Raw genomic sequence first — 21,544 nt, 5'->3', positions numbered from 1 at the left:
TCTACTGATCGTGATCATAGTACCTTCATGGATCACCTACAAACGGCAAATTTTCAGGCCTCTGAAGCTGAAATGGAAATATTCTTTCCTTTGCCAAGTTTAGTTCTCCGACACAAAACGGGCGCACAACTTAAAACGAAGGGGTTTTTCCCTTCTGTCATATGATCACTTTGTTTGTTTCTGTTTTATTGTTTTAAGTGAATCTTGCGGTACAAAGGACATGCTTATCATTAATTTTAATTTAATATGATAAGCATGCCTTAAAAGGCCTCTTGGTTAGATAAAACAGACCTACCGTATTTCGAGGCCATAAAGTACACTATTTTTTCTCTAAATGTATTCAATTGGTTTAAAAACGTTTTCCTTTTTGTCATTGAAAACAAAAATGAAAGTGCTTAGTAATTACCTTCGTGTTCGAGGCAACGGTCAGGTGAAAACAATAGTAAAAAAAATGTGCAACGTCGCCAAAAATCATAAGAGGGGAAGTCCCTTTCACTTTCAACATGCCTTTCACTTTCCAATTATAACCTATCAGTTTTCACTGGAAGGAAAGCTCTTCGATCTCTTGTACTAATAGTGTACGACACGACAGGTACGTTTAAACCTTTCAAATATGACTTTAAGACTTGGTTTCAGATATTTCTGAAGCTTTATATGTTTCACATTGTGGGTAGCATTACTTGGAAAGCGACTCGTGCGTTCGGTTGCATTGTCGTATTCGATCAACATCGTAAACTCGAAGGAAAACGTCGAAAGTAAGTGTCACTAGTATCGCCAAACCTAAACTTGAGTGATTCGCACAATTAGTTGCAGGGCCGTTTGTGAGAATATTCCTTAATCGTCCTATATTCATAGTCGAGTAGTTTCAGTATTTTCAAGACATGACGGGCACAGACATTTCAGAATCAAGCTAATAACCGCTTTAACTGTCTGCAATCGTAGAATTGACAATTTTCTCTTAACTCATTTCTTTCTTCCGTTGGAGTAGTCCGCTAGACTCTGCTCAAAACATTACACAGTGACTCGTTATTTTAACCATCGGTCGATCGAATATGTATTTATATACTTGTCACAGTCTCTCCAACTTTTAAAAAAGAAACGCGCGAGAAACGGCGAGCGCGAACGTGAAGCACGAGGGGCGAGTAAAGCGAGCGAAGGAAACACAGAAAGACGAAGGTAGCAGTCACTTCTTATGTCGACGAAATTATCATATATCAGTTAATAGGAAGGATTTTATGGTTTGGTTAAATCCTCCGGCCCATTTTCTATGCCTGTTCATGAGAGATCCATTGGAAAACGAAAGTCTAACGAGTGTGTGACATCGAGAACAACGATCAGCTCAGATTCAGCCCGTCCCGGGCCCTCAGTTCCCTCTTTATCGAAGACCCTCTGGGGCTTTCTGCAACAAAATTATTTAATACGACTGGGGCCCCGTGGTGTATTCTGAATCACAGATGAGCTTTGGCCGGCTAACATTTTCGCTGCCAAGAAAGCACAGCGTTAAACGCCGAACAGAATGTGTGACGTTAACAAAGCAAATCTGCTTTCTGACTGACAGCTGAATCGGTAAAGCTAAAGATTTTCGTCTACGGTTCATATCACGCAGTCTTGATTGATATTAGTTTTACTCAGTTCAGGCGATGTTTCATGGGCACGCAGATTATCGACCGACAATTCTGTCTCTTTTCTTTCACAAACATAAATAAATTGCGGTGTTTACACAGAGGTCTGCATTCGATTCGAGGCGCTTGTGTTGTAACGTTCCGTTTAACACGCCCGGGGGGGGGGGGGTACTCCCATATATGGGCTATTTAGCTATGTGTCGCGAGATAGGGTAGGGATAGGGTAAAAATAGAGTATCATTTTTGCTCCTTTTGGCATTGTGTTCCTGGAAAAACTCCTTGTTTTTTGAATTTTTTGGAGCTCTGTTTGAGCAAAATGGAGCTGCACAAACAGGCATTTTGACAAACAAAAGCCACTACGAAGAAACAAGGAGTTTCGAGTATTTAAATTTCCCCGCCAAACTTTAGGCTGTGCTCTTTGACGTCACGCATACATTACCACCTCCAAGATGGCGGCGTTCAGTTGTCGAGTTTTGGGAAAGATTTCGTAGGGTTAAAGCGCACGTTGGAGGCTGAAATTTTGGTGAATAGCATATCTTTGTGTAAACTTTTTATTGGTGTAAAGAAAATAAATGGCCATTCTGGATTGAACTTCTCCTTTAAGAACCTTCGCGGCACAAAACTATCCGAAATTTATGGGAGTACTCCCCCCCGGGGGGGGGGGGTTACACGGAAAAAATCGAAGACGGTCAACCTCGTTCACAGGGTCTACTCCGCTTTCAAGTTGGCTGCTGGACGCGGTTGGTATACGGCAATTCTTCCCACTTTTCCGCGTCGCTGGATAGAAATTCATCTTTGACTTCCGTGGACTTCCATTAAACGTCCGGCTGAAATACTCTTAGCTTTAGTACTTGGAGCGAAAAGGGAGAAAACGTTTTAGTTTTTTCGATATCAATGAAAAAAATATCGTATCAGGCTTGTATTTGGTCGTACGATACTTTTTGCTAGAAAGAAACAGCGTATGACCAATAGAAAACAGAAAATACAGTATGTATATTTTGGGGTGCCACGCTACGTACAGAGGAGAATAGACCTCAGAATAGTAGGTGCTTGGTACATATAATTATTGTGTCCGTTTCTTTGTTTCTGGAAGATCCAGTTCTATAAAATGGTATAGTGTGAAGCACTATGCCCACTTGTAAGCTCCGACGTTGTGCGGCACAACCCTCTACGTCGCATTTGGCTGGTATTTTTTCATCTACCCTACTGCATGCTCTTTTCCGCAAGAAAACAAGAAAAGCATCTGATATTTCTTAATTTTCCATCATTCTCTTGGCCAGAGCCGATTTTCCCTCTTAGCCGGCCGAGCCTGTGCACGAGAAACAAGTGGCTCTTGGCACATTTTAACAAAGGGAGTTTCAAATCAAGCCAATCAAATCAACCGTTTCAAACTCCAGTACAAAGCGATTTTAAAACGGCCCATTTGATTGGCTGTTCCTTTTGTTCTGTTTTTATCTATTTATTTTGTTTGGTTCTTTATTTATTTACATATTTATTTATTCATTTATTTTCTTTTTCATATTCGCTTTTTTCACGATCCCATAATACATCTTGTTTTATTTAAATAACCCCCCAAAATTTTTGCATAAGCATTGTTTTCAATTTCTCTGGGGACGATTGCACGTCACTGTAAATCCCAAGAGAAATTGAAAACAATGCTTATGCAAAAATTTTGGGGGGTAAACAAGATGTATTATGGGAACGGTGAAAACAGCGAATAGGCTATTCAACCGCAAGGTTTAAGCATGGAATTGCGTAAGTATCTCGAAATGTACTTCCATTTTTTGTATCAACCCTATGCTAAAAATTTCAGGCATCTTGCAAATTTAACGTCAAGTTTTATCGATGTTTAATGGAGATAAAAGAATAAGAGACTAACCAGATACTAAAATATCTTTATAACTATTCATTTTTATTTCGTCAGCGATGATGTGCAGTGATACGACGAAAAAGTGTAAGTATGATGCAAATTGTATACACATTTTATGTACAAAGATGTTTCTGAAACCGCAGGATTAAACCAAGGATGCTTGAAAAGGGCCAAATTTTCAGGTCCCAATGGACGAATGACATCAATGGTAACGCCCAAAAAAGCGTCACCTTAAATCCACAACAACAGTTAAAGACTTTTCTTTTATACTCTCTTTCATAATTCAAGATTCTTTATAAGTGTTCATAAGGGATTTTGTGCCAAATTGAATGCGCCTGTAAAAAATAAATGCCACCTTCGAGTCACAAAATGTTGTGTCAACAGTGTGTCAAGCCAAATACAAGTAACGTGCTGATAAAAGCGGCTGTACGAAAAGGTGAATGGCCTAAAAAATCGCCACCACTGACAAACTTTTGGAAATTAGACCGCGGTCATAAGTCATATGTCATTTGTGTCTCAGTTATGCTGTTTGTTTATTTTCACTACAATATCAATTCAACGTATCTATCTGTCTACTCATAATCAGACATAACTTTAACTGTGTTCGATTCCTCGACGAGGTTTGGTTATTGTCGAGTATTTGTTCACATTTGTAATGCATATGAAGATGCTGTCAATGAGTATACAATGCGACTTACTTAAGCTTTTAAAACTTTAGACGTCAGTAGAACTGCCTTATGGACAGTTAATTATCTTATCGATATTTAATCGTGGACAAAGGTCAAAGGCTAAACGATCAACTGGATATAAAACTAATTGTAATAACGTTATCATATTAAAAAAAAAATGCCAAGTAGGAATTAGTAACCTTAATCATCATAGCTGGTAGCATTTACAGAGGAAACTCGCGAGTTTATCTCTGTACAAATATCAATCGTGTGAAAAGATAAATTGATTTAAGTGTATTTTGATGCGTTATGAGACCGCTTCTTAGGGCGAATTTCAAACATAACATATTAATCCTCGGACGTACAATCAAATTCATACCCCAACCGGGGAGGGGCGGGGGGGGGGGGGGAAATGGATGGAACCCCTTCCGAGCATTTTCGTTCGATTTAGGCGCAGCGAAAATATTTTCCTCTTGGTAAAAAGCCCTTAGCATACTCTACAAGTTGACAATTGTTTTGGCTGTGACGTGACATATGACGTTATTAGAGCCGCCATCTTCGAGCCGCCATCTTGGATATCACCATTTACTTAGAAAGTCAGAAAATAACGGAAATTTATACAAAAGCAGGCTAGAATGCCTATGGAATGTAAAATTTAGCAAATTGTACAATTTTGTTTTACAAAACTGAAAAAAATAAAGAAAAATGTCAAAAATGATGGTTTAGCCAGACCTGCTTGTACACACGGTTGACACATGGTTTACACAATGGTTGACACATCAAAATTTCCGCAAGGGATGAATGAACAGTTAATGAAAGTTCCAGTGTTATAACGTAAATCCTCTTCTCATCTAACCCCCCCCCCCCCCCCCAAAACCCTTGTACGTCCGAGTGTTAATGCCTAATTAGTTCCTATTAGTATTTTCTCTATTTTGCTTTTTTTTTTCTATGACAACGTTATTGCAATTATTAGGTGTAAATAACGAACGAAAGGACGAACGGACGAACGAACGGACAGATAGACTGATGGATGAATAAAAAAAAAAAATAAAAAAATAAGTAAATATTAAATAAATAAGTAAATAAATAAATGTGTTTGATACTTCAGACAAAGATTTTTTGCTATCTTTGGCCGAGCAGATTTCGGAGCAGGACAGTAAGTATCACGTCATTTATCCTTACATTTATTTGTGCACGTCCATTCGAAATATTCGCTTCTAAATCAAGGCCATTTTTCAACCTTGGTTCGATGCCAATCAGTAGTGGTCATTATATCCTTGATTTCGCATTTCCAGCCTCTTAAAAGTTTTAAAGGCATGTCAGGTTTGGATCTTTAACTGTGGCCAGAGGCTAAAATATCAACTTTTAAGTTGATAAGAAAACTAGAAATGTTTATGAGCAAATAGATATAAAAATTGTCGGTGTTCGATGCGAATGAAATATTTGACAGCGGCTCGAAAAATGCCTTTTTTTCTATTTTTTCAGACGTTGCGGCGGGCCCGAAAGGGCAAAATATTTAATGGCTCCTTAAGCGACCAGAAAATCATTTTGAATCAAAACAAATCTGTTTTAGTTTTAGCCTCGGTTAAGTCTTTCAGTTGACAGAGTTTCAGGCAAAATTATTTTTTGACGCGAATTTTGTGTAGGTGTTTTTAAGAAAGACAGCCTCTTAAAAGATTTAAAGGCATCTCAGGTTTGGATATTTAACTGTGGCGAGAGGCTAAAATATCAACTTTTAAGTTGATATTTTAGCCTCTGTTTATTTATTTTAATATTAAAATAAATCAACACTTTTTTGTTCCATATTAGTGCGGGATTTTCAATTTTCAGCCGAGAAATTCAAGACATTAGAGCAGGACAGTAAGTATCAAGACATTAATGGTTACATTTATTAATTTTGTACACGTCCATTCTAGCAGTTAACCAAGATGGTTTCTTCTGTGTGTCAACCATGTGATGAAATGCTGCTCAAAATACGATTGCGGTTTCCTCTCTTAATGCATCCGAGAAATTCAAGCAATTTGTCAATCACCCACAGCAGTTTTTCCGCATACTTTTCCCAACACCGAGAAGAGAGTGAAAAGTACTAGGTGGGATATTTAAATTAAAGTGGGGTATTTAATCTAATCAATCCGAAAGAAAGCTTTGCTAAAGAGAACATGGAAAAATAAAATCGTTTTAATGATTTTTTCCATGTTCTTATAAGATCTAAGCCAATCAAGAGCTTTCAAATACCATGATGGTTATCCCTGTGAAGTATTAATGATAATTTTACATATTGCTGTAGGTGATTTTGTAAAAAAAATTCATGCAAACCAAAAGTCACTTCGAGTCACAAATGTTGTGTCACGACAAATACAAGAAACAAGTTGATAAAAGCGGCTGTACGAAAAGGTGTATAGTCCAGTCCCTGAACTCTCTTTTCCGCGCGCCCTTTATAGGGGTAGGACCCAGGCGCGCGAAGAGAGAGTCCAGGATAACTTGCATACGTGTGCTCCAGCTTTTCTCCTGAAATCGGCGGAAAACCATATTTGGCAGCACTTTTGTAAACGTGCGCAGCTACGGATTTCGAGCTTTTTCTGTAGCCTCGCCACAACTCTGGAATGCCTTACCTTTAGAAATTCGATCGTGCAATGGCATTTCAGAGTTTAAGCGCAAACTAAAGACACATCTTTTTAGGAAAGCTTTTAGTTAGATATTTTTATAATTTAGTGTATTTTTACAATTAACTTAGGTGAATTAGTTAGTCTTTTTATTCGTTTTAATTCTTTTATTGATCTTTTATTCTTTTTATTATATACAAATTGTAACTTTTTTTAATATAGATATGTAAATTTTAATTGTAAATAACTTGTAAAGCGCTATTGGTTAGAGATAGAAATAGCGCTATATAAATAAAGTATTATTATTATTATTATTATTATTATTAAACGCACGCGCACAGATGACGAGTTCAACTACACGACCGTGTACTAATTAAAGGGTGTACTAAAGCAGAATCACCAGAACAACTTTAAAAAAGCCTAGCTTTCAAGTCAGTGTCTACTAAAGGCTAACGGCCAAAACACAAATCGTTATTCGTCATCTTTCTAGTATTTTGTAGCTGTTTATTGAATCGGTTTTGGATGCAATTTAGCCATTTTTTCTCGTATTTATTCGCGCATTTTGTCGCGCGCGTCCCAAGCAAGTGACGCCACACTCCGCGCCACTTATTGGTTCGTTCTGAGCATGCGCATGCAAGTTAACCTGGACTCTCTCTTCTCTCCCCTATAAAAGGCTAGCGGAAGAGAGAGTTGAGGGACTGGACTAAAAGGTGTATGAAGTTATCACTGAGCAACTGGATGCAGATTAGGCCCGGTTTAATCGTCACATTTCTCATTCGCCGAATCTAATTCACGACTTTTAAAAAATGCATGTGAAGTTCGAAATTTAAATCAGTTAATTTCGGTAGATGGGAATTGAAATGCAACATCTTGGAATCGGCCAGTCAAATATTCGACAAAGGTTCGACAGTTGCTTTATACGTCGAAATTTACATGTGGCGAATCGAATGCATAAATTATGCTAATCTAGTTGTTAATATAAGACCCCGTCCACACTGACCCGGGTAAATTTGAAAACGGAGAAATTTGAAAACGCCGCGTAAAATGTTTCCGTCCACTTTAACCCGCGTAAATTTGAAAACGATACCCACTTTGGAGAGCGTTTTCGGTGACCAAAAACGCCGTTTCAGTGTGGACGGTTGGCCTATCCGGGTAAAAAATATGCGTTTTGAAATTTACCGGGTCAGTGTGGACGGGGCCAAAGAGTGTTTGTCATTGGCGAGTGAGCTTTCATGAACATGGTGATGCATAAAATTTAAAACGCTTTGAACTGTGCTGGACTGCGCTGCCTTCCAACGGTCAAACTCTCGAAGCCGAAGCCCAGGGACAATGTACATTATTTTAGGAAGTTTTCCCTACAAATTGAAGGCGGTCGTTATCCGCCATGATTCTAATGTCTAATGTCTTGTCTTTTTCCAATTTGCAATTTTCTATGACAACGTTATTGCAGTTAAGTGTATATAACGAACGGAGAGACGGATTTATAAATAAATGAATATAAATAAATAAAATAAATAAATAAATGTATTTGTTTGATACTTTAGAAGGACTATTTTGGTTCCCCTTGGCCGATCTGATCTCGGAGCATGGTAAGTACCACGTCATTTATCCTTACATTTATTTGTACACGTCCATTCAAGCACTTACCAAGAAGTGTGTGACTATCTCAAATATATGATATAAACAACTGGAACTACAACTAAGGATGGGGATAAAAGCGAAAATATCTATGCATATAAAGAACACGTTTTTAAACACCGTCACGGCTTTGATTTCTTTCGTTTAATCTTCTGAATTATTAACGACTTCGAGGATTTTATACACGAATTTATACATTCTAAAATTCACACAGCGTGTTATTTATTAGCTATTTTCGCTATTGGTAGGCATAATCTCACGAATTTCACCTTCCTTTCAAATCATTGTTTTAACAACAGAATTCAATTTTAAAGAAGATGATTCTTAATAAAAAAAAAACTGTTTTTGTGTTCAGCAAACACGTCGTTTCTTGATTTTTCGACGGTTGGCCGGCCAAAATTCCTTAACCAATTCAATCTTAGAGTGAAAACTGGCATAAAATGACCTTTTGGAGGGAATATTTCAATTTGGCCGCGTGTATTGATAATAATGTGGATTTATCCGATTAAAACAATGTATATCAAAGGAACAATATATTCATGTGGTGATCGTTATTTTTTAGTTTTTGTAGAAGTGCGAAATTGAATTGTTGTTTTTTTGAGTTGTTGCACTTAACTTCACTCCACTTAACTTCATTTTACGTAACTTCACTTTATTTTGGTTACTTCTTTTTACTTTATTTTCATTTCGATATTGCCATTATTAGGACTAAGAGAATGGAAAAGCACTAAAAATTCTTTAAAACTGACGATTAAGACGCCAGTTTTGGTTGATACATACTTAAGATTTAAGACATGTCAGGTGTGTATCTTTTTAAGTGGCTAGAGGCTAAAATATCAACTTGATATTAAAATAAATAATCACTTTTTTGTTCCATTTTAGTGCAGGATTTTCAATTTTCAGCCGAGGAATTAAAGACATTAGTGCAGGACAGTAAGTATCACGTCATTAATCGTTACATTTATTTGTACACGCCCATCTAGCAGTTACCCAAGATGGTTCCTCTGTGTGTCACCATGTGATGAACTGCGGCTCAAAATACGATTTCTGTTATCATTTTGGATTGAGGCAGAATTTTGATTCTCTCCTAATGCATCCGAGAAATTCAAGCAATTTGTCAATCACCAGCAGCAGTTTTTCTGCATACTTTTCCTAACACCGAGAAGAGAGTTAAAAGTTTTAAGAGGGGTATTTAAATTAAAGTGGGGTATTTAATTTAAACAATCCAAACGAAAGCTTTGCTTAGGAGAACATGGAAAAATAGAATCGTTTTGACGATTTTTGTCCATGTTCTTAAAAGATCTAAGCCAATCAAGAACTTTTAAATACCGTGATGGTTATTATGATTTTTCGCTGTGAAGTATTAATGATAATTTTGCATACGGCCGTAAGTTAAGTTGTTTCAAATTTCATGCAAAACGAAAGTCCCTTCGAGTCAGTAATGTCGTGTCAAGTCAAATACAAGGAACATGCCGACGAAAGCGGCTGTATGGAAAGGTGTATGACGTCATCACTAAGCAAACTGATGCCAAATTAATTCGGCCTGGTTTTCATCACCTACACAGCGTAGGCAACGAAAATCACAACACTATTAAGAAAAACCAATATATAATATATATACAATTTGTGTACTAACATAAAAACCCTTTTTAGGTTCCCTTGGTCACCAGCCCATGGCTCCAGCTGCTCCACAACCAGTTGCATCCACCAAGGAAACGACCAACTATGCGCGGTTGTCCCGTCTTCTGGTGGATAAAGGATCTCAGGCCTTGAGGGACACCTTTAATAGCATACATCCTCCAGAAGGACTAAATCTTGTTTTGGCAAGTAATCCAGCACATAAAACACTACAGTCCCTTAGGAAGAAGAAAATTCTCAACCCTACCCAATGGGGAAAGTTGTACCCTGCCACTCCTTCATCTGTGTCATCAGCGAGCTTCGATACAACGCTCTTGATAGTATTGCTGAGGAATATCTGTGGTTTACACGCTCCCATCTCTGGCTGGGACAGTCTTCCGCCTCTTTCTGACACAAGTAAAGAAGCCAACATAGCCAGGGTGAAGTACTACCGTAATACTGTATACGGCCATGCCAGTGAAGCTTCTGTTGACGATGAAACATTTAACACCTACTGGCAGGATATCAGTAACGCGCTGATAGCACTGGGAGGAGCGAGTTATGGAGCTGCTATCAATAAGCTCAAGAATGAGTGCATGGATCCAGACTTGGAGGAACACTACAGAGAGCTGCTAAAGCAATGGAAGAAAGGTGAAGACAGCATCAAAGACAAACAAGAAGAGATTGAAGGTATGTTGGATTTAGCCGAAATGTGGCAAAACAGGCAACTACGATTATTATCATTGACTCCACAATGGGCGGGTGTAATCAAAGTTGCATCAATTGAAGGTCGAAAAAGGCATATGCTTCTGTGGCGCCATAAATTTTAATATGCATGGCATTTACGCTTCGGGAGTCAAAGGGGTCGTACCTATGCGCACGTAGTGGTATACGATACCAGTCTGTTAATTATTTAAATTTCGCGCGCGAAAGAAAGCTGCAATAAAAAAGTATTCGTGTACTCGTCATCAAAGTTCCATCGGTCTCTTTGGGCGGACTTCTTGGCGCTGGTCTCTCAAGGAGGCTTCTTGTGGAACAGGGGTTAGCTGCTCTAGTTCACAAAAGGACGAAGCTGGTTGTGAAGGTTGTGTGTTATGGCGAAAAGAAATCCGTGACCATTTCCAATGTAACAAGGGAACAAGGCATGCCCATACTGAGAGTACTGAAAAGCTTGTGAGAATTCGTGCGGATTGAAGGGGCCATGTTGAAGAATTTTAAAAGCGCTTGTCAATTTTTACCCAGGAGCTGTGCACATGAGGCATCTTTAAGGTATTCCAGATTTGAGCGACGTTGCGACGACAGAAAAATAAAAAATATATTTTTAGGCCATTTGTCAAGATAAGACCCGAGATAAGACTTTGAGGCAGCACATGCATCGACTTCTTCGCGAGCATACGATGACAGAATTTGTGTCCAACATAAACATCGAACCCGTTAGTGCGACCCCTGCCTAAGGCAACATCGAGGATAAACTTAGAGAGGTAAAAGGTATATATATTTAGACCATTTCACGAAATTATTTTGTACAGTTTTAATTTGTAGCTTGAATGTGTTGAAAACTAAACGAAAACGTTGAGCAAATCTTTATTATCTAGTTACCTTTATGAAAAATGTAATCTCGTAATTTTTCTGATGCAGTAGGCAAACCAAAATGTTGCGTTTTGAACAAACTATGTACAGACACGATAGGAAAAAGGTCTGGCGATGCACAAATGTTGAATTTACATCTATATTATCCCACAGACGTACAGGCAAATTTATCAACCCGCCGGGGTACAAGGTGTGTGTGTGTGTGTGTGTGTGTGTGGGGGGGGGGGGGGATGTAGCCCCTTCCCAGGTTTTTCGTTCTATTAAGGCGGAGCGAAATTATGTTGCACTGAATAGAAAGTGCTTACTCAACAAAATGACATATTATTTGTTGGCTGTGACGTCAATAGAGCCGCTATCTTCGCCATCTTTGGATTTCACCATTTTCTTAGTAAGTCAGAAATTAACGGAAATTGATGCAAAATCAAGCCAAAATGCTAGTACAATGCTAGCTAAACTAAAGAAATCGTGCAATTTTGTTTCAAAAACTGGAAAAATGTTAAAAATGAGGAATTTTGGCCAGATCTGCTTGTAATTTTGTCAAATATCATGGACACATACAATCGCTTGTAAGGCAATGTGTATTTTGCAGCTTTGTTTTCTTGCACAGCGTCAAGGTCCGTCACCTTCATTTTCCAAAGTTTTGCAACTCGTGAATAAAAATCCGTACGTTGCATTTTCTATGAAGTAATCTATATTAACTTGTTTTTTTTTTTAGCCCAATTGGTTAAGCATGTCTTGTGCTTGAAGCAGGAGAGTAAGTATATTGTCACTCATCTTTACATTAATTTGTCTGGGATTTGTACTCGTCCATTTTTAAAAGCAGTTACCCAATAGTTTTCATTTGTGGGTCGTAATGTGATGAACTGCTGCTCAAAATACGATTTAGGCTACCTCTTTGGATTAAGTCAAATTGTTTGATTCTCTTAACCTTTGAATGCCAACCCAGGTACAGGCCCTGTGACCGGCCGCCATATTGGATTTTTCACACAAAAAAATGTTTTCATTCGTGGACTAAAAAAGGCACTACAGCATGTATTTATATGAATTCGCTAGGCAGTTACAAATGTTTTCTGTAATAAATGTTTGTATTTACAACGAAACACTGATGTTGATCGATACCTCGAATTTTTCTCCCCTTTTATTGTCGCCCTCTGAGCCTGAACTACCTCCATTGCACTCTGAAGCATCATCACTTTCTCTTTATCTTTCGTCACTAAGATCGGAGGCTCAATCTGCGTAAACTTCGGCTTAAACTTCTGTAGTTTTCATCCGACGTGATCTTACCGCCATGTTGGATTTGCCACATGCTGTGCCGATATTGTGCCAACAATGCAAAATTCTTTGGTCAGCGGATTCTAAAATGCTTCCCAAGTCCTTTGAAACAGCCACGAAAAAATGCTCGGGCGACCGAGAAAACTAAAACAAGGCCTAGCAGAGGACCTATATATACGTCCTTGGTTGCTGAGGCTCATATTTCAGGACGTATATATACGTCCTTGGCATTCAATTAAATGTGTCGAAATAATTTAAGCAATTTTTCTCAAGCACATCAATAATTCATCAAGTTAAAACAAAGAAAATCGCATCGAGAAAGAGTTGAAAATAGCAAGTGAAGTATTTTTGACAACCTTTAAAGATGAATTCCAGTCCGTACTGCGCAATCTCGGCTGCAATGTTTATGTGAGCCCACCACGAAGGGAATGTTTACAAGCAAAACTAAAAATTCCGCGACAAACTTACCTTTTTCTTCATTATTAACGCCAGATATCCTTGCAGAACAAATAATAACGAGTAGAAGAACCTTGACGCTATTTCAAACCGACGTTTCAGCTCATCGGAAATTCTTGAACGAAACGAACTGTAATGGCGGGCTAAAAAACGTCATGTATGCTGTCACCGAAGTGTAACGTTTCAACGAATTCAAAACAAAAACGTAAAACCCCGTAAAACCCCGAGTCTGCGCAGTACGGACTGGAAATCAGCTTAAAGGCTTTTGGAAAAATTCATGAAATACCGTGTCAACTGTACTATAATTTAAACAATCCAGTCAGACGCTAAGCCAAGGAGAACCTGAGGAAATAAATTCGTAATAATGTTTGTTAATCAAGATTTTCCTTGTGAAGTATTCAGTTATGAGTATGAGAAGAAAAACTTCACATGCGGGCACATTTAAATTTTCAATGGACTTTTTTCAGCAATTTGTTATTCTTTAGTTTTCGTGCCAATCTGTCCTCCAGCCTCGCTCCAGGTTCATTTTTTTTTTGTTAGTTTGCACATGCTAACGAAGCTTAGAGAGCAGATTAGCTCAAACACAAAAGAATACCAAATAGCTGAAAAAAAGGCCAACGGAGTGTCGGGCATTTTTAAAAGACAGATTCCTCCTTTTACCTTCTTGCCAAATCATTTCTTAAGAGAAGGATTGGGGCAAAAAGTGGTTTTTCACCGAAATATTTGTTTTTTTATAACCAGTCACGACAGCTGTCCAAAATCTATGTCTACTTTCAGTACCATGCCTATCTCCAAAGATGAACGAACATATCTATTATTTGTTGTATATGCTTCTTGGATTCTCAGCGTCTACATCTACTTTTTTCTAGTTCCAGAACCTCAGGAAAACGTCAAAAACAGGAAACTATCTAGCTCATGCGAATGCAAGCTGAAATTGATTAGCGGTGTGTATCTTTTTATATGCCTTGAATGTAAACATAGTACCCTCAATTGACCTTAAGCTTACAGTGCGACGTCAACATTTATAAATTCCTGATAGGAGATTTGCTTGCAAAGCAATGCGATTTGACGTCATCATCAATGACAAGTAAAGACTTTCCTTAGCTGTAAATCTTTTTTTGTGGATGTGCTTCTCTGCGTTTGTATCGTTCTCTTTGTTTGTATCGTTAAAAGTCGTTTTGTTATTCATATTTAACAAATTATATCTAACAAATTAAATTGTCATTTGTTCTTTACTAGGTGTGTATGGAAGTGATCCACAAAACAATGGCGATCAAGTGTTCAAGATTGAACACTGTGCTTTACAAGTACGCGGAAATAAGTGGAATCTGGAATTGAAATGCAGACCTCGGGGATATAAAGATTCTAAGACACGTTGGATTGACGTTTGGGATTATTACCCGGATGCTACAGTAAAAATACAACATAATTATATAGGACTTACTATTCCCTCGCCAAAGGAATATCATGAAGTTGCACTATTCGGAATTCCAGAAATAACGGACAAGAAAAGAATGCAAATCGGAATATTTGGTGGTAAAGCAACGAACGGAAAAGACTGGACCATCTTCGTGACTCTTTTTGATGACACAATGATGGCTTTTAAGGTATAATAAAACATGTTAACGATTATTAAGCTAGACAATTAAACCCTATAACCCAAAGAGGAAATAAAACTCGTACTCTGAAAATGAAAAAAAAAAAAAACTTTGAACCATTTGCCTGCGAAATCCTGCGGAAAATCACGCCCTACTAAGGTACTGTTTGAAGGAAGAAAAGATGCATGGTAGGATAGTCACCCTCCATACCGAGCCACCCCGGGCTAGACAGCTTTCATACATTTTTTCGACTTTTTTACTTGTTTACAAGCAAAAGGAAGGAGAATAGCGGTTAAGTTGGGCAATCTCGAACCACATTCTTGATAACTCTCAAGGGACTGTTCTAATTTCTCAAGGGAATATTTTAATTTCTCAAGGGATTACTTTCCGCTGTGGGTGATCACTTGCGATCTCGTAGAAAAAACGTGACTTGTCACATTTACAAACATTATAAAACAATTTTAAAAGTGACATGTCAGCTTTCTCATCTCATTGCACGTGTGTCTGAAAGGCGATCTATAAAAAGCGTCGCACTAACAATGGATTGCGTAACTAACGCTAAAACACGAATAAATAATCGCTAGCACTTACATCGTTTAAAAATTACAAACGTCAAAAATAAACCATACCAAAAACCTCGCTCTTTTCAAAGATATTATTGAAGTTAAAACAAATGCAAGAGATGGGGGCTTCTTTTAGCTCAGGAGCAGTTAAAAATTAGGCCAAATTTGATTGCTACAAGCGCCATTTTGCAATGTTAATGATTAGCGCTTTGCAATCCGGGTCGATGTGGTCTCGCGTTGACAGCAATGTTGCATGAATCGGCTTTACAACATGCGATCGTATCTACGCAGTTCGAGTGGAATTTCAGTCAAAGACAGCAAAATTCTTTCGTATTTCATCTTCAAATATAACTCGAAAGCATTCACTGTATATATGGCTTTTTTAATCCTTCTTAAGCCCACGAAGAAGCTGTCTTGATATCCGACCCTCGCAGAGCCCAGACAAAACGCAGCATGAGTGTATCGATTTGATTACGCCGCAATGTTTTCTCCGACAGTAGTCGGAAATATCCGTATTTTTTCGTGTTTTTAAGCGATGGCGTGACATCGCTTTATGCCATGGCACGATCGGTTCTTTTTGTCTGTTTTGCTTGATCGAACAGAAATCAAGTTTAACTTAACAAGAAATCGCATAATACAAAAGCATAATACTCCTGTGCAGTTAGAATGGAACACTACAAAGTATGAACGAAAGAGACTTATTATATATGATGGAATCTATTAGATTGAGTAGACAGAAATTTCCAATTCTTAAAATACAAAGGGCCGCTGTGAGCAAGAGACCGTTTGACCTTAAAAGCTTGCTCGCGCGTATCGTATGTCGTTTATCCGTGATATCACACTACAGTATAACGCAATCTTTGTTGAGACAACATAGGGAAATCTAAAAAAATAAAAAAAATAAAAAAAAAAATAAAGTATTACTGTTGTTGAATTGAGCAAATCTACGAAGAAAATGTATTATTTGCATCCTTGGTCTGTGAATTCATAACAACTGCAATTATTTGAATTCCATCAGATCCTAACATTGCTTCTTATGCTCACTTCCATACACACCTAAATGTAAGCTGCAGTTGGATAACAGTCTTTTCGACACACAAGGTGTCAGCTACTATTATTTACTTTAAGTTTTCCTCAAAATTATGTAAGACCCCTTGTGAAACGCCATCGCTTCTGCATGCATCGCGTGCCATTTATTCGTGGAGCAATCGTAACGATACGGCCTTGAACACATTGAACAGCGGTCTACCTATAACAATTCAAATATGGCGTCGCGGCGCAAAAACAAAGCGTCGAACGCATATTCTGCTGTTTCATTTGCGTAATTTCGCTGCCGTAATCGACTACCTCGAAAGGTCCTTGCAATTTTTAAGTATAGAATTGTCAGATCTCAGTGAAATTTGCACTGTTTATTTGTGTAATGTTGAGGAATATGTGTATTAATACCCGGCGCGGACGAGCCATTTTTGACAAAATTATATGGCTGCATTTCCTCCGCGAAGATAGGAAATTGTTAAACTAAACTACAAAGCAACTGTAATGATAAGTTCGAATATCAATGCACAGGATAAACCTTCGACTCATACTTCATGCAAAAAAAGTCGATATCTCGAAGAGACTTTGATCTTATACGTTTACATGACCATTCACATAATTGGCTCGAGAGAGGGTTGGGAGTGAGGAGTTGTTTTTTTCTTTTTTCTTTTTTTTTTGAGGGGGGGGGGAGGGGGTGGGGGTCTGGTATGGTGAGGTCGCAGGGTAACCCTGGTTGGAGGGTCACAGCTTTGAAGGTCGGGTAATTCTGGAGGGCAAGACAAGTGTTTCCATGATTGGTGGTTTTAGGAATGTGGTACATGTCTGTTATGTGCGAATAAAAACAACAAGATCAAAACTTGACAATTTAGAGCCTCGTGACCACTTGTTGAATAGTTAATCAGGGCAACAGGAGTTTTTATATGCATATAATTATGTTTTTTTGCCATCAGCACCTGTGCGATAGAGAAGAAAGTAATGGCCGCCGTCTGTTAACAACTCCCGCCGCATTGTTTGTTGCTAACAGCGATGAAGATATCAAGATTGATATGGGCCCGTTGGATAAAGGATGGCAGATAAAAGGCAGCAAGGTCAAGGTAGGACCCCCTTGGCAGTTTACAAAAAGATATTTAAGAGCTGTTCAAACGATTTTGATATTTTTTTCTCCGTGAGAAAAAGGGCTTAGTTGCTGTACAATTACCGAGGTACTAAATTCGTTGTGACCAGCTCCATTCTCAGTCACTGTGCGGCTGTCACTCGCGCACGCGATATGAGTTCGAAGTCCAGGTTCTTATTGGAAAGTTTTGCAAAGCTCCGCCAGTCAATAATGCAAAAAAAAAATCTTAGATTCGATTCCAGGCGACACAAATTATTAACCTCGAGAGATTTTGCTGAACAAGCTTAAATCAGAATGTGAAGAGAATTATACGTGTTTGACACTAGAATAGAATAAATTCCTGACAGAAAACGCCATTAGGGACCCCGTGTCATGGACTGTTGCTTTATTTTATCAAATTTGACTCCTTTTTTTTACATAAATAATTAAGCAGGCAACCATAAATATGATATTCATTTTTTGAAAAGTAAGTACAAGTAGATAGCATTCTTTTACTTGAAAAAATATGCGGCCAGAGTTTAACTGTTTGCTTTGAGAAAAAGAAAAATATCATCATATTCAGCCATGCTGCTAACAATAGCAAACTGCTAACATCTCAACATTCTTTTCAAGGCCGTCTTGACCCAACTTGAGTGCATGAGTTTGAAAAAAGAAGGCAGGGGGCGGGGAAATGACAATTTATTGGCCCTGGATGTAGTCGAACTATCTTTTTATTTTATTTCAGACGATTAAAGCAAAGGACGCGTGGAATTCGCCTGAAAATTCTACTGACTTTCCCAGCTGCGTTTTTGAGATAGCTCATGTGGACGAAACGAAGAAGTTGTTTTTCTGTGGAATAAAAGCCTCGCATTCAAATGACTCCGCCAATTCTGAAGTTGTGGTATTCTTTGAACAGGTAGTTTAAATATTAGAAAAAAAAGAAAAAATAGAATTTAAATTACTTAAAGCCTGGCCCCAGTTTTTCAAAGGTTGAATAACGCTATCCACCGGATACATCACTATCCAGTTGATAGCGCAGTATTTTTTGTCAGCACTTATCTACTGGACAGCGATTTATCCGGTGGATAGAGATTTCCACACTTTGAACAACTGGGGCCTGGTCAAACGAAGGCGCAAGTAGTCGCAAGTTCAACTCGCATACAGACTTAAAAGCTGTGTCAGCCTTGCGGCTAAACGAACTCGCGCGCCGCGTTTCAATACGTAAAGTAGATAACAAGACTTACGTTAGGTGGCCAAGCGGTGAAGAACCTGCGCTGGTTTGCGTGTAAATTTGATCAGAATTGAAAGGAATTAATCCCAAGTAAACACCAGTTTTTGGCAGGGACTTTTGGGTTTTATGAAGCAAATTTCTTATTAGCTCAAGCCAGTAAACCAATGAAATCTAAAATTTTGACTTGTTATAGGACACTTTGATATGTAGACAAGGACAAGAAAGCAAAGGAGCAAGGCAAATTGAGAATAAAATAATAAAAAAGTAACAATGTGCACGAACGGTAACGATGACATGAACTTTTTGATTTTTTTTTTTTTTTCAGAAGAATGAGGTGATTCTTACTGATCACAATATTATGCCTTCCCAAGAGCTGGCCATTCCCGAAGATAAAATGACTGGTAAGAGTTAAAAAACTGTTCGCGTTTTCAAAAGTTAAAACAGATGACAACCCACAGCGTATTTTGTATTTTATGTATAAATGGCCTTCAAAATTGCAGACACCTTCACTTTTATGACTTGAGAATATTTAAAGCCAATAAATAAATCATGCGATCTAACTTTTTTTTTTATTTTCAGAGGTTTTCGTCTTCATTCAGATGTTGGTCTTTTTGGTTGGCTGCTTTACTGGGGCTGGCTTTGATCCATTTCCTCAGTCAGAAGATAAAAAGGGCATCATGTTTTATTAATTTGTTTTTCTGTTATTCTAGAAAGGTAAGTAAAGGAATGAAGAATAAGTGAAGACCCTTTTTAAATTTATTAAAAAATCGATATTTTGAAGTTGACAAAAAAGTAGAAACTGAAATAAATTTGTAGTAAATAATAAAGATGGTATTTTTTTTAAGCCCGGTGATAAAAAATGAAGATGAATTTTTAAACAATGAGACGAGCATGGGACAAAGAAAAATTATGAGTCTCGACGGGAATCGAGCTACACACTTGATGATTTCAATATTGCTGATCTGATTCCTGTCGGGGACTCAGAATTTTTCTTTGTCCCATGCTCGTATCATTGTTGAAAAATACATCTTCATTATTTATCACCGAGCTTAAAAACACTTACCATCTTTATTATTTACCACACAAGTCCATTGCGGGAACCCCGCAATGGACTAGCATCCCATTCAAGGGGAGTAGAAATATTCCTAGCCGCTTAATGCTACGGAAACCGGGGTAAGCTCCGGCAGTGTGGGCCGCTTGGCTCGTGGCTTCTCCTAACAATATTAACAATATTTCTTGTTTTTATGCAGGTAGTGTTGCTGCTCAGATGGAATGGTACGACGTTAACTGAATATGTTTGATTTTATCCAATAAAAATATAGTTTGCTGGAACTGAAAGAAGGAGTCTTTCAGACAGCCATTTTCATATATATATATATTTTTAACTCTTTGTGCTTGTTATAAATCTTTGCTTGAGTAAGTCTGCCCACTTAATGTTTGACTTTACGATAACGGGGATAACAATTAACCTACCATAATAAAAAAGTGATTGCACGGAAAATATCACCTTGACAAAAAATATTCAACTTATCGAGAGTAAGTATGCAGTAAGTGTGACAAAAAGTTGTACGACCCTTATTAAAAGTTGAAAAAAATAAAAAAAAATATTGCCATTGCAATCTTTGTAGTTGTTTCGTCGAAAACCAAAGCTGCATTGTAATGCTTTTTTAAAAAAAAAAAAAAACATCATTAAACGATTACGGGAAGCTACACAACCATGCTGGCTCTTTTAGGTTCAAAGAAAATGTAAAAAAAAGATAATTGGAGAACGAAATATAGCATTCGCCAAAAAATCCCCCCCCCCCCCCCCCTTTACACCTAGCTTGCAGCAAAACTATAGCAAAAAACGCTGGATGCAGTACGTTTCTTGCCATAAAGTAAACTCCTTTAAAGCTCATATATCTCCGATTCTGGCGGACCATGGAAACGGTTATTTCTTTTATCAAAGAGATTATTACAATATGACTACTCGTTCCTTATGGTTTATCTCGACCCCGTAGATTCTTTTCTTACAGAAAGCTCGAAGCAAAACTCATTGGTATAAGGGACATAACTATCCTTTGAACAACAGGCAACAAAAGAGATTTTTCTGTGTAATTTAAATCGTTACAAAAGCTACCTTCTGTTCTCCAAAAGAATTTCAAAATTAGAATGCACTTTTTGATCGACTGGCTGACTGACTGACTGTCTCACTGAATAGAATAGAATAGAATAGAATAGAATAGATTAGATTAGATAAATCTACTAGCGTTCTATCACGAATGCTGTTCTCTGATTGGCAACGCTACTCTCTACTTTATCGCTTTTTTAATTTTCTTTAAAGATGGACTTGGATATTTACAATTCGAGGCGAGACAAAACTTCAACGAAATATGTAATGAAGTTTTTACACGATAAGAAAAGAATTTGAAATTAGAGTATAATGATTTTTATTAATTTACGCTTTTTCAAAGTGCGCAGTTTTTTTTATAAGCTAAACATCCAGAGATATTCGCAATCCAACACAATTTGATGGTCCCAAGGACCAGAAATTGAAGAGCTGAACAGAATTCTTGCGGGTGACTCGTTCAACTTTTCATAATCAATCATGATTAATTAAATTTGTTATCGTTCACGTTCTCTAAGTTAAAAAAAAACAACTTACTTTCATAGGGCCAATGTACGTCATTATACCTTTCAGTTGTCATT

At 37.8% G+C, this 21,544-nt stretch overlaps 1 protein-coding gene across 5 annotated transcripts; it reads left to right on the top strand.

Moving 5' to 3' along the window:
* Nucleotides 1-506: 506 nt before the first annotated feature.
* On the top strand, nt 507-20,471 carry LOC144656467 (uncharacterized). Of its 5 annotated transcripts, XM_078516685.1 has the most exons (17): nt 507-596; nt 675-755; nt 3,344-3,377; nt 3,547-3,576; nt 5,269-5,316; nt 5,970-6,020; nt 8,308-8,352; nt 9,284-9,334; nt 10,055-10,708; nt 12,324-12,362; nt 14,206-14,280; nt 14,576-14,943; nt 17,483-17,626; nt 18,371-18,541; nt 19,182-19,257; nt 19,436-19,570; nt 20,107-20,471. In XM_078516685.1, the coding sequence occupies exons 3-16, from the start codon at nt 3,368-3,370 to the stop codon at nt 19,543-19,545; spliced, it is 1,872 nt and encodes a 623-aa protein (XP_078372811.1). In that variant the 5' UTR covers nt 507-596; nt 675-755; nt 3,344-3,367; the 3' UTR covers nt 19,546-19,570; nt 20,107-20,471. The 5 variants fall into 5 exon arrangements, with proteins under 5 accessions (XP_078372811.1, XP_078372814.1, XP_078372815.1 ...); XM_078516688.1 differs by lacking the exon at nt 675-755 and having other exon boundaries at nt 531-592; nt 3,344-3,381; XM_078516686.1 differs by lacking the exon at nt 675-755 and having other exon boundaries at nt 541-592.
* The last annotated feature ends 1,073 nt before the right edge of the window (nt 20,472-21,544 follow it).

The sequence above is a fragment of the Oculina patagonica genome, chromosome 6, assembly GCF_052425735.1.
Source record: "Oculina patagonica isolate OP01 chromosome 6, crgOcupat, whole genome shotgun sequence".
NCBI classification, from domain to species: Eukaryota; Metazoa; Cnidaria; class Anthozoa; order Scleractinia; family Oculinidae; genus Oculina; species Oculina patagonica.
Note: the sequence above shows the minus strand (reverse complement) of the source record. Positions and strands in the feature narration are given on the sequence as shown.